Raw genomic sequence first — 14612 nt, 5'->3', positions numbered from 1 at the left:
GAGATCGAACCTTGTCTCGACTGAAAACGTATAATATATGAAAATCCTAATTACATTTTACTGCCGAAATAATTTAACTGGCGATAATAATTATTTTGCATCTCAAACACATAAATTAAATTAATTATTAAAAAACTAAAAAGTAATTAAACGACTTAGACTTAGATGATAATAATAATGAAACATTTTATTAAAAAAAGATTTAATAACTAGTAGGTCAAGTTATAATTTTTTATTTATTTATTTATAACATTATGAGTTATTAAGCTCATCATCTCGTTCGCTCTCTGTCTTGCTTTCATTCGGCAAGTCACAAATATATATGATACTCGTATGTTCCTACTTCAACTCTCGAGAATCTGAAACAAACGAAACTCGTGTCCAATATACAGGGTGTCCGGTAACTAACAGACCAATGATTACAAATGGATTCTTTGGTCAATTTGGGAACGATTTTTCTTCAGCGAAAATGTCGAAAAAGGTCATCATTTTTTACAACTTTCCAATCTTTGTCATTATATATCTTTATAACTAAGCCTTAAATTAAAATTTTATTATAGTAAACTCTACCTGAAATTAACTGAAGAATGTAATTATGTTAGACTTTTAACTCCAAAACGTTTAGTTTTCAAAAAACCTATTTTTTTCAATCGCTTATAACTCGAAAATTATTGACTTCTCTACATTTTTGCTAAGGAAAAATCGTCTCCAAATTGGCCAGAGAATCCGCCCTTAATCATTGGTCCGTTAGTTACCGGACACCCTGTATATATTATATAAAAGTGTATAGCACGTCAGAAGCTTGTGAGCTTACAGCGATAAGTAAAAACAATTGCGTATCTATTTCATTGCGTTTATCTGTTTAAACGCGCGCTTTAATTTTTCCAACGTTTTTGCCTGTTTATATTTTAAAGGTCCTCTCTTCTAAAAATCTTGTTTTAAAGATCCTCTCCGCGAGCAAAATTCGAAAACATAAATTATTTAATATTTTTACTTTATTATTTGTAAATCCTCGGTAATTTCAAAATTTTTCTATTTGAAAATTATTAATTTTCTATTGCCAATTAATTTTATCACAGACTTTACTCTTACTTCCATTGCACTTTCGTTTGCGGTTTTCAGTATACGATTTTTTATCGTAGTTACTGAAAATTATTATTGTGAATTATACTTGTGCAGTGATTTAAGAATTTACAATTTCGTTGAAATTGTTGATTCTTCAAAAAAATTACGAGTTGCAAGTGTTTTTTTTTTTTTTTTTATTAAAATAGATAATAATAATGTGAAATAAATCACGATATTTGACAGATGTGCATATATATAGAAATTGTAATAATAATAATATTATATCATAAAATTGTAAATTGTTTCAATTTTTTATAGACTGCGATAAAAGATTTTACATTTGGATAAGAAACTGCGGTAAGTAAAAATATAAAATTCTTGAAAACGTACCAAAAATATTTGATAATGTAAAAAGGTGAACTTTGAAAAATAAGGAACTTAAAAATTGCACTAATAAATGGGCTATATGTGAGCCGTGCGCGGATGTAAGGTGTGTTATATCGAAATTTAATTAATAGAATTGAGAATTAATCCCAATTTTAAGTCTTACAAATGTCCAAGCTAATTTTTTGTACCTCGTGTACATTTTTGAAAGTTATATCGAAAAATTAAATTTCAATATGCGTCTTACATCTCACATTTTGCATACGGCTCACATATAGCCTATTTATCTCTTATACTTTATTTCAACCCTTATAGAAATTTATTACTAGTAACGCCAATTTATCAATTTTATTTCGAGTAATTAATCACTTTTATTTCGAATAATTAAATTACTGTATATTATAGTATTTTAAATACTCGAAATAAGTGATTAATTGGCATAGTGATAAATTTCTACAAGAGAATAAGGAGCCTTTAAATTCTTAATGTAAAAAATTTCAAGTAATTTTCTTTAATAAAATTTAATTAAAAATTTTTGAACACTGTGTTATATCACATTTAAAATTGTGATTATTTCAATAAAAAAACATTTTATGTGTAAAAAATATATTTTTTATATTTAATAAATTTTATATATATATATATATATATATATATGCATATGTAAAATATTCTTTTTCTCTTTCTCTCTCTCTCTCTCTCTCTCACACACACACACACCCACATACACACACACAACGGGGGCCAAATCTCTCAAATTGGTCTCATGATCAATTAGCCTGGATTCGCACCAGGAGCAAAGTCTGTTGGTAATGTCAAACGAATTTAGCCTGGACTTGCACCAGGGGCAAAGTCTTTTGGTCGAGTCTACGAAATTTAGCACGGACTCGAACCAGGGGCAAAGTCTTTTGGTTCAAGTCTACGAAATTTAGCACGGATTCGAACCAGGGGCAAAGTGTGTCGGTAAGGGGCAAAGTCTATCGCACGAAGATGGCGGTCTCTTCTTTAGGCAGGCCTTTGGCGATCTGTCTATTAATCTGTGTCGAGAGAGTCACAGAGAGATGCACGACGGGTACGCGTGATAGCGGCGTGCGCTGTCGTTTGCACTGTGGTCTGCGAGAGTCAAAAGTCAGTGAGAAAAAAATGCACTGGTTAAGATTCACCGGTGCGGTGCGCGTGATAGCGGCGCACGCTCACTGAGAGTCACTGTTAATCAATATAAGTCACGATTAATCATTGAGAGTCACTGCGATTATCGTAACGCAAAGCGCGTGCTTGCGGCGCTTGCGGATAACTCGCGAATGTTCACCGCACTCAATTAAGAAAATCACTGGTGCGTGATAGCGGAGTACGCGTGAAGTCATTAATCTCGAACGGCGTTTAACTGCCGTCCGAATGCAAAATTGCAAAGCGCGTGATAGCGGCGCTTGCACTGCAAGTGACACTTCAACGAAATTCTGACTACTCAAATGCAGAATTCGATGTACACCGGATACGTGAGGGTGCGTGACCGTCACGTGGCCGGAGCGCCGCGGCTTAGGCCGGAGCGACGGCAGGCGCGCGATCGAGAGAGCCGCAGCTAGAGAGAGAGAGAGCGAGAGAGAGAGCTTCGGAGCGCGCGGCGTGATACCGTCTCTCTCGCTCTTCGCGTCTTGGAGAGAGCGCGAGAGAGAGAGAGAGAGAGATCTTCGGAACGCGCGCGACGGTGATCCGTCTCTCTCGCTCTTCGCGTCTTCGAGAGAGAACGAGAAAGAGAGAGAGAGAGAGAGAGAGAGAGAGAGAGAGAGAGACTGTTTCGGAGCGCGCGCGACGGCTAATTGTTGTGTAGCGCGGTCTCACTCCCGCACACGGAGTCTTTCTACTCCAAACGAGAACGCGTAATTAGCGGATTTCTCGTGCCGCGGATCACTGCGTTTTTAACTTTACTGCCCCGATATAGGCACACGAGGCAGAAATTGTCAATCGTTCGAATAAGGTACGAAACAAAGGAGCCCGTTCTTTTCGCGATTTCACTATCACTCGATCGGTTTTTAAAATCCGGCTCGAAGGACCATTTTATATGTATAAGATTTAACGTTGTAGGATGCCGGGTTAACGTGATCAAATGATTGTACGCGTTTTGAAACGGTTTAAATTAGTTTAACGTATAAGACGGGCAACAAGAGCCAAATCGCGGATGACAATGCGTTATCCTAACGAAACTAAATAATTTTCCGTTAGAATTAAATACCGGTGCACAAGGCACCAAATTTTACTTGGACACGGCCAAGATTTTAAAATATGAAATAATCTCATATTTGAGATTTAATTTCAATACCCCCTTTTTTTTTTTTAACCCCCCTACGGAAATTAAATAAATGAATGCAAGAGAAAAATATAGATCCGAAAATCGCTGAATCGGGAAACGAACCCGAGACCTTTCGCTTGCCGGGCGACTGCTCTTCCAGCTGAGCTATTCAAATCCTTTCGATTCTATACTTTTCTCTGTTATATATATTAATGTTGGTAAACAAACGCATTTTTAAGCCAGCGTGTATCAATATAAGAGTTTTAACAAGGCTCTGTAATATAAATATAAATTTAACGTATAAGACGGGCAACAAGAGCCAAATCGCGGATGACAATGCGTTATCCTAACGAAACTAAATAATTTTCCGTTAGAATTAAATACCGGTGCACAAGGCACCAAATTTTACTTGGACACGGCCAAGATTTTAAAATATGAAATAATCTCATATTTGAGATTTAATTTCAATACCCCAGTAGAGATACTATGAGAGTTCTAACTCAGGGGCAATGAGGGGGGTGCGGGGCGGGGGGGGGGATCGGGGGCGAGGGGGGTGACGTCACGCGGGGGAGGGGGTCTTATCAGTAGATAAGCTTATCTTTTGTTTATAAACATATCAGATAACCTGATAAGGGGATCATGTTACCTGATATATTTATAAACAAGATAAGATAAGGGGATCATGTTACCTGATATATTTATAAACAAGATAAGATAAGCGGCGTCTTTGAGCGGTATCAAAGTTTTCATAAACAAGATAAGATAAAAATTCTGCGAATGGCTGCCGCATTTCGAGCGCCGACAATCAGGGGGAAGGGGGGGGGTTGCGTTTCTTCTCCTTATACGTTATCTGTATATTTCTAAGAAATATAATCAAATTCTAAGAAGGGCCACCGCTTGGCATACGCCGACAATCAAGGGGGTTGCGTTTCTTCCCCCATACGTTATCTGTATATTTCTAAGAAATATAATTAAATTCTAAGAAGGGCCGCTTGGATCCGAGCGCCGACAATCAGTTCTCCGAAAATCTAAGATAATCAAATTTTAAGAAGGGCCACCGCTTGGCATACGCCGACAATCAAGGGGGTTGATACATGATCTATACATATATTTCTAAGAAATATCAGCGGGTAAAGTTTCAGAGCGAACAAGTTGCTGCCTGCAACCTCGCCGCTTGCGACCTCGCTGCCTGCAATCTCACCGCTTGCGACATGTTTTTGCATGGGATTGTATATCACCCTCGCGGTACCTCCCCAATAAGCGGCGGTTCTTTATTGTTTATCTTAGGAAGAAATACCAGCGCCGATAACCAGCGGCTGCAGGAATTTATAAACAAAACAAGCGCCGAAAATTTACGTCATCTAAATTTTTCTCGTTCGTACGTTGACGAACAAAGGGATGATCGGGGATATATAATGAGGACCGATGCAGCTGCCGGACCATAGTACCACTGGCGAGCGCATGCTCTCTTCATTCAGAATGTTTGTTGTAGTAGCAAGTGCTTACGATATTCTCGAGCTTACTGTTGAGCAGTTAAAGTGTATTCCTAAGAGTGTTTTACTGCAAAAGTGTGGACAATTTGTAGAGCATTTGTGGGAAAAACTGCCGGAGCATATCAAGACGGATCCTGAGGTTCAAACCTATCGACGCTGTCGTGAACATTACAATCAACCGTGGCAGGAAACGCACATTGATGGTCCAGCACCGATGATCAGGGATTGCAGCGAATGTCAGCGAAAATAGGCTGAGGTTAAAAGTGTGAAAAAGTGATAGACATTGAAAAAATGGAGAGCGCACCGCAAAATCATGCAGAGTGTCATGAGAAGGGGTGTTATAAGACTGCCGAGAGATGGTATAGACATCTCGAGGTATGCTGTCACAATGAAAAAAAAGATAACCCGTTTTGTAATAAACGTGAAGCGGTGACTTCAATTGTACAATATGTACGAAATCGCGAACTTGGTGTGCGAAAACCGCATACAAGACGTGTAGCCCAGTTCCTGGAAACGCATGAAGACATTGTAAGAGTGGCTGGTGATTTATCTAAATGCACCAGAACGTCTAAGCGACACAAGCGAGTGGCATGTTATCAACGTCGATACAAAAATTGTGTCGATTATTTCACTGTGGACAACTATGAATTTGGCTACATGGACATGCCTTCACCATCGCTGTCATGCAAAACACAATCATCCGAAAATGATTCTGACCAAGAAATGGAGGAGTCAGATAGGAGAGAACCGTCATCATCATCATCATCATCATCGCCAGATTTTTTGTCGGCAGACTATTTATCTTTTCTGTGATAAAATAGGTGTACAATATATGCGAAGAGTATAGCAGTGTTTATGAGATAAGTTTTATCACGCGTGAAAGAGAGGATTGTAGTAAATGTGTCAAGACATATTTTCACGAGGTGTAAACAAAACAATAATCAACTGCTGCAGCGGCTGCTCTTTTACGACCGATCATCTTTCTTTCTGAGATAAGTTCGATCGCATGTGAAGCACAAAGGGCTGAACGAGATATATATTGAGGACCGATGCCACTGCCGGGTCATAGTACGGTGACATTCGCGAGCATAGTAGTGAGCGAGTAAATAGTTTTTTTTGTGATAAAAAATGGAGAACGCAGCGCGTAAGAGCGACAATGAGATGAAGGCGGTGGTCATCCCTGATGACGAGATGGAGGTGGTCGTCGTCCCGGATGACGAGATGGAGATCATAACCATCTCCGACGACGACGACAGTGACAGTGATGGTGCGGTGTACGACCCTGTGTACGACACGACAGGGAGGTGAACAACGTCCTGGACGACATTGAGGAGATGGACATTGATATCGCACCCATTGAAGAAGAAGACGGCGATGACGATGACGATGACGATGACGATGACGATGACGATGACGATGACGATGACGATGAAGATGAAGATGACAATGACGACGGGTACGATAGTGACAACGCTGTCCAGGAGTCGGTGAGGTCCCGGATGTATGGCATACGCGCCACTGCATCCCTCGACGAGACAGCGAGGGTATGCACTGTGGCGTCGTATGTCATGGCGTTCGCCCTACCATGGGGGTCGATTAGGATCTGTATGCCCTGTTTCATGAGAAACAGGGGTAGATTCCTAAGCATCACGACCGTCGAGGAACACACAACATCGCGGTACATAAATGTACCCGAACAGCGTTGTGAGGATTGCCGGGAAAGACTATACGTGTTCTACCTGGCCAACGCTTGTCCCACATGTCAAGGACGTGAGTATATATAATATGTCAAAAATATATATAATATGTCAAAAATATATAAAATATTAAATTATTATATTTCTATGCACAGATGTCGAGTCCGATGACAGCGATGGGTGATGCGACCCCCCCTCTCTCTCACTGTCCCGTCAGGGCTGTAAGTATATTAAAATACCAAAAAAAAATCTATAAAATATTAAATTATTGTTATTATATTTCTATGTGTAGATGCCACTACCTCGAGCCGCCACATCTCTCTCTCTCGCTGCTCACTCGCCGTAACCGTATATTTTTTATATTTTTATATTTTATATTTTTTATATTTTTATATTTTTATATTTTTATATTTTTATATTTTTATATTTTTTTATTTTACATATATTATTTTTTATTTTTTATTTACACGCACAGTAGAGAGGGTTTGGAGTCAATAAATACCGCGGAAGTGACGAACCGCGGGGTCCTCATCTCTACTGCAACACATGTACAAGTACACGTACACGCACGCACACACACGTACATACACATACATATGAGGTGTAAATCCGACCGGCAACCTCCACGTGGTACACCTCGGGTAATGCTAATGCCGGCGGTAATATATTAAATAAAAAAATATTAATATAATAAAATGTTTATTAATTTAAAAAAATGTTTCCCTTCTTCTTTCCTTATAGAAAAAAATATGTAAAAAACTAATGTAAAAACTAATGTAAAAAAAAATATGAATAAAAAAATAATGAATAAAAAAAAAATGTTTTTCCTCCTCTCCTTCACATCTCTCGCCGTCGTCTCTCTCTCCTTCACATCTCTCGCCGTCGTCTCTCTCGCCGTCGCATCTCTCGCCGTCGCCTCTCTCGCCGCCGTATCCAGGCTTGGATCTCTCGCCGCTACATCTCTCGCCGCTGCATCTCTCGCCGCAGGCCCGAGCCGCCGAATCTCTCGCCGCCGTATCCAGGCTTGGATCTCTCTCGCTGCAGGCCCGAGCCGCCGAATAATCTCTCTCTCTCTCTCTCTTTCGCTCCGACGGGAGAGCTCGTATACCGCCGCGCGCTGAATCCAGGCTTGGATCTCTCTCACCTCTTTTTCTCTCTCTCGCGTACGTCTCTCGCTGCAGCCCGTCTTCTTTCTCTCTCGCGTCTTAATTCGCCGTCTCTCTCTCGCCACAGGCCCGAGCCGAATCTCTCTCGCCGCGAGCCGTCGAATCTCTCTCTCTCTCGCTGCCACATCCGATCTCTCTCTCGCGCGCTGTCTCTTTCTTTTCTAGTGATGCTCTCTCGCCAAGTATGTAACAAAATATGCATACGCGACGACTTACACGATATGTTATATTGTTTTACATATTCTTCTTTACCTAAACACGATCAAATGCGAGATATGCAACATTTCTCTCTTCTACAAAGTTCCAAATATATTAATGTCTTTATACATATATACATGCAAATGCGCTGTTTCTTTCAAAGTAAATAGAGAATTGTTAAAGTTAATTTTTAGTAAAAAAAAAATTCCTAGAAAAAAAAGATTGAACAGAATAATTTTGGTTTATTCTTATATTATATCCCCCAGTTGGGCAGCGATTGCGAGAGAGAGAAAAAGAAAGTGCCGTAGGAAAAGAAAAGTGCGAGGCGGGCCTCTGATGTTCCGAGAGTCATCACCCACCCGGCTGGGTTTTTATCTCCCCGTGGAAGAGAGTGTACGCTAAGTAAGGGTTACCCGGCGTCGTGGTGCATCGGAGAGCGTTGCCAATCTTTGGCCGCTTCTTCGAGAGCAAGTGTGACGAACAGCGTGAACCATCAACGGTGGTTGCGAGCACGCTCCGAGCGTGCGAAGATGAGAAGGACGAAGTCGCCGAGGAAAACGCGAAACGTGACGTCCTCTTTTTTCCTTTCCCTCTCGCTCTCGCGCTCTTTCCATCGACCGGCTGACCACCGTTAAACTTATACGGCCATTACCAAGGGACATTGTCTCGACGCACCGAAGCCAACCGTGAAAGCGTCGCTTTCGTCTCGCTCGCAAACTCGACACGGAAGCAGACTCGTTCCTGCGGCTGATCACTAAGTGAATACAGACATGGCAATAGGTCTGTTCTCCATTTTCTTCTCCTACTATTTCTTTAAAATTTGGAAATACATATGCTTTATTTTGTATTTAAAACGCAAAGGAATGTTAAATAATATTTAAAAAACAAGTTTAGAGAGGCGTAGTTTTATTTTTTTAAAGGAGACTATTTCTATGATTAATTAGTTTCTCACTTTGCTACAATCCTTAATTTTTAATGCAATTATAATGACAGTCAAATTCCGATCCTAGATATTTTATAAAGTATGGAAAAATATGAATGAATGACCTATTTTATACAATCTCTAGTATTATTATAATTCTGTGTGATTATGTTTTTTTATTTCTATTTATTATAAAGACTTCTCTATCTATTATGAAAAGCATCGCTTTGCATCGAAATAATATAAAATACATTTAACCATCTATATTTATTGATCACACTATGTTATGTTGTCTAAAATTTAGCTATAGCAGCCAGAAATTAAAAACAGACATTCTAATATAATAGAAGCAAAGAATGCACTTAAAGTCGACAGTGCAATTTTTTTGGTTATTGATTATGAACGAATAAAATTTGTGTACCAATTTTTTTCGTTTCGACTCTTTTCGTCCTAATCTGTCACAAAACCACCCTCGTAATGCAAGCATTTAAATCGTAATGTCAATTAAAAAACATAAATTATACACGCGTTAGCTATATCTCTAAAAACTCACCTTTAAAAAAAGGTAAAAAAAGGCGACCAGTTAAGGGCACGCCATTAACAAAAATTATCCATTGCAAACCCATGTACAATAGAATTGTATGAAAAATTATCGATTATAAACCCATGTACAATCGTAACAAAAGTAATGAAATAAAAAAAAAATTGCGCCAAGTGAAAGTAGAAACTTGTACCAGTGGAAAATTAAAGTTGCAGACATATATAGAGTCGTATAATGAATCAATAAAAATTTAAATTTGCAAATGTAGAATTGTACCATAAAAAAACTTATCTTATAAAAAAAAAGATAAACAAGATGCCAAGTCCATGCGCCATGTGAAAAAGTGTTAAACAAAAAAGTATTTTTAAGTAAAAAAATCTATCAATTGACAAAAATTTATGTTCTAAAATTAATATCTCTACAAAAAGTAATGTCCAATTATTGCGCGAATAAATAAACATTTTTATAAAAAATTAAAATTTAAAAACTTATGCAAATTTAAAATTAATATAAAATAAAAAGAAATAAAAAAATTTTAGTTAAAAAACTGGGCGCGCTGCTAAATAATATTCTAATGATATTAAAATTAAATTGTTACTTTTAAACTCATTGCAGCGCGCCCAGTTTTTTTAACTAAAATTTTTTTATTTCTTTTTATTTTATATTAATTTTAAATTTGCATAAGTTTTTAAATTTTAATTTTTTATAAAAATGTTTATTTATTCGCGCAATAATTGGACATTACTTTTTGTAGAGATATTAATTTTAGAACATAAATTTTTGTCAATTGATAGATTTTTTTACTTAAAAATACTTTTTTGTTTAACACTTTTTCACATGGCGCATGGACTTGGCATCTTGTTTATCTTTTTTTTTATAAGATAAGTTTTTTTATGGTACAATTCTACATTTGCAAATTTAAATTTTTATTGATTCATTATACGACTCTATATATGTCTGCAACTTTAATTTTCCACTGGTACAAGTTTCTACTTTCACTTGGCGCAATTTTTTTTTTATTTCATTACTTTTGTTACGATTGTACATGGGTTTATAATCGATAATTTTTCATACAATTCTATTGTACATGGGTTTGCAATGGATAATTTTTGTTAATGGCGTGCCCTTAACTGGTCGCCTTTTTTTACCTTTTTTTAAAGGTGAGTTTTTAGAGATTATATCATTCATTTTTGTATATGATAAGCATCTTTAAATAAATAAGCAAATTCAATTTTTCTGGCATTTTCTTATTTTAGGTACATATATATCCAATAATTAATATACAAAATTAAATATTATTCATCACACAATTTGTATCAAAATAATATATTTTTAAAAATTTATTTTAAATTTATTTAATCATTTTTATCATTGTGATTGTAGTGGCAAGGATTTTATTGCTCAGTGTCATTACAAGCATCTGGCCTGTATATACCATAATATATTGTGTAATACATTGGCTAAGTATGACAATATGGATTTTGATAGATTCCCATGGAATATTGGAATTTTGTCGGACTTGCAGTCATCCACCACATATGCAGCCTACAATTAAAGAACGCATTTATTCCATATTATTTGCTTCCGTTATTGGCATAGTGCACATTTTTATATATCTCAATGCTGTAGATAGCAAAACATTTTGAAAACATCTATCTTTCTATGTTATCTGCTTTTTTGAAAATATTGCAGCAAATTTATTATGGCAATATGCTTGTCCTCCTGCAGTTAAAGAGGCTTAGTACTTTAATATAATCTTTATTATTTGTATAATTTCCTTTATCTTGGGAATTACAGCAATGCTTTTGTACTATATTGTCTTGCATCCCTCAAAAAGACAACATACTTCAAACGCACCAGTTCAAGCAATGTAACTTTGATATTTATTTACTTTAAAAAATGAGAGATAAACTATACAATATGCAATTAACCTTATCTTATGACTTTTATAAATCTTATGATAAAATCTAACTCTCTCTTAATCTTTATTATGAAAAGAATCTCGGTATTATATGAAATAATTTCATTGTATAGTTTAACTTTCAAAAATTTTGCAAAATAAAATAACTCATACATTGTATTTCTACCATATATATAAAAAAAAGATAGGTAAATATAAATAAATAAATATATATTTATGATATACAATAAATAAATAAATATATATATATATATATTGCAATGATATATATATATATATATAAAATGTTGGATTTTTATTATATATATATAATTTTAAAAAATCTTTTTTATATGCTATTGAATTTTAATACATACAATTTTGATTATATGTATTTTAATTGATTATATTTATTAGTATTTTTATATTATCTTAAAAAGACTGCATATAATTATTTGTGCGACACTCTTATATGTATGTATAATTAATAGGGACCAACTACACATTTTTTTTCCACTGAATAAAAACAATCTCAATATTAAAATTAAATTATAAAAAAGATACTGTGATATTTTATTGATGAGAAATGTACATTTATAATTGTATTAAATACAAAAATAAACATGTCATGAATTACTATATATACATATTTTCATAATTATCAACCTTAAAAATATAATATTGTTACCAAAGAAGAAAGCACTATTTAAAAACTCTAAAAGTTCATATATTGTTAAATTAGTAATTAAATACTGCATTTTGTATAATTTTTAAGCTTTATTCTTTTATTTTTCTTTATTTAATTGAATAGATATTAACATCCAATGTAGCATACAGATTAAATTAACAACCAAAGAAATAAATCTTAACTTTGAAATATATTTTTGTTTCTTTTAAATATCAATCAACTGGATTTTGTACTACTATTAATATGAATTCTTTATCTGGTGCCATCATAATTTTATGTTTTTTGCTACGTATGCGCAAGAAAGTTAAATCATTTGTTGGATTCAAGTCACGTACGACAGAACGAGCTTTATCTGACAATTGGCTTATCAAACTTGCGTATTGAACTGTTGTCGTATTATCTAATGTTGACTTTATAGGAATACCTAAAACAGATATAATTTTATAAATTTTTGTTTACAACTACAAGTAAATCATGTCAATGATCTCATGTAATACCTTCTGCATTCACCACTATTGTTCCAACTACCCTTTTATGAGACTGAATTTGTTTCATAGTTTCTTCAACCTCTTATAAATTATTTCATCGAAATTTATTAATAAAATTTTTATTTTAAATATTCCAATAACGGAAGCAAATCATATGGAATAAATGCGTTCTTTAATTGTAGGCTGCATATGTGGTGGATGACTGTAAGTCCGACAAAATTCCAATATTCCATGGGAATCTATCAAAATCTATATTGTCATACTTAGCCAATGTATTACACAATATATTATGGTATATACAGGCCAGATGCTTGCAATGACACTGAGCAATAAGATCCTTGCCACTACAATCACAATGATAAAAATGATTAAATAAATTTAAAATAAATTTTAAAAAATATATTATTTTGATACAAAGTGTGTGATGAATAATATTTAATTTTGTATATTAATTATTGGATATATATGTACCTGCAATAAGAAAATGCCAGAAAAATTGTAAAATAGTTCCTATAGCACTGATATTAGATTTATCTTGTTAAGCTAATCGAATGCTGCGATGATAACTAGCCATTGCCCAACCCATGCTTACAAGTGAGCTGATAATGCTACCTGCTTGATGTACAACTGAAAAAAATATAAAAGCTAATTAAGAAAATTATTAAAAATATATGCATACTCATACATAGGCATTTATATAATTGAAATATTATTGAAATAATAGCAAAATATCTGATTTTGTATCACAGACTGTAAACTTGCACATAAATTATTATGACAATAAATTTGCAAATAATAACATTAAAATTGAATGTAAAAATTGAAATTGAAAATTGAAAATTGAAAATATCTAACCCCGCACGCTGTCAATATAGCGGAGGGCAACTATCGCCGTCTGTTGTAAAACGTGCGAGATGGACATTTCCAATACATGCATCTATTCATGTGTTGTGTACGTGTGATATATGTGTGCGCATGTGTTGTATACGTGTGAATACGTGTAGCACGATACTACTATGTTTGCGTGGTCGATGATGATAATAATAATGATGATGACGGGGACGTTTCTTAAAAGAAATTTTTCATATTTCGACTTTGCAATTATATATCTCTGCTTACAAATCACGTAGAGCAGAAATAAAGACACTTTTATTATATAATTCAAACTCAATCTATCGATTAAGTCTAGTATAAACTCGATTACTTCAGCCGTTATTGAGAATTCGAAATATTATAAAGACTCAAATGTCCGACTCGCGTTAAGATACACGGTGTCTCGGCTACGCCCTTAACTGGTCGCGAGACACTACCGTGTCTCTTGATTTATAGAAAAGGAATTAAGCCGTTAAAAGTCGAATTAATCAGGAGTAAAATAATCTTCTCTTATTAAGGATTTCTTATTTAGTATTTCCATATTTATAAAGATCGAGTCGTTTCTTTCATCTATCTGGCGCCAAAGTTGTGCGGGCGGCCGCTATTAGCTCTCTGTTGGAAAAAAGAAAGGAATCGAAAGATTGCGTAGCGACAGAGCAGATTTACGAGCCAAAAAGACTCGTCCTACAATCAGTATCTCACGTGCGCGTGCTATTTGGAATGAACACCATGGGCGCCGACAAGATTTTTCTAAAAAAGAGTTGCATTTAATGTTAACAAAATTGAAAATCATTTTTTAGTCATGATAATTTCGTTATTAAATTTAAATTCGATATTAAAAATATATGAACATATATATTGTTTCATAAAAATAAGTTGAAAAGAGTGGAACTTTGTATAATTCGTTTAA

At 35.1% G+C, this 14612-nt stretch overlaps 1 protein-coding gene across 1 annotated transcript; it reads right to left on the bottom strand.

Annotated features, from left to right (window-relative positions):
• Positions 1-12191: 12191 nt before the first annotated feature.
• On the bottom strand, positions 12192-12910 carry LOC146721110 (dynein light chain roadblock-type 2-like; the record flags this gene model as incomplete). The annotated part of the gene is made up of 2 exons (XM_085487403.1): positions 12192-12765; positions 12839-12910. Coding segments are annotated over 2 exons (284 nt in total), but the record flags the coding sequence as incomplete, so codon positions are not given.
• Between the last annotated feature and the right edge of the window lie 1702 nt (positions 12911-14612).

Source organism: Nylanderia fulva, unplaced genomic scaffold (genome assembly GCF_048542155.1).
Source record: "Nylanderia fulva isolate GAGA-0341 unplaced genomic scaffold, ASM4854215v1 Scaffold549, whole genome shotgun sequence".
Taxonomy (NCBI): Eukaryota; Metazoa; Arthropoda; class Insecta; order Hymenoptera; family Formicidae; genus Nylanderia; species Nylanderia fulva.
The sequence above is the reverse complement of the archived record's forward strand: the minus strand, read 5'-3'. Positions and strand labels throughout refer to the sequence as shown.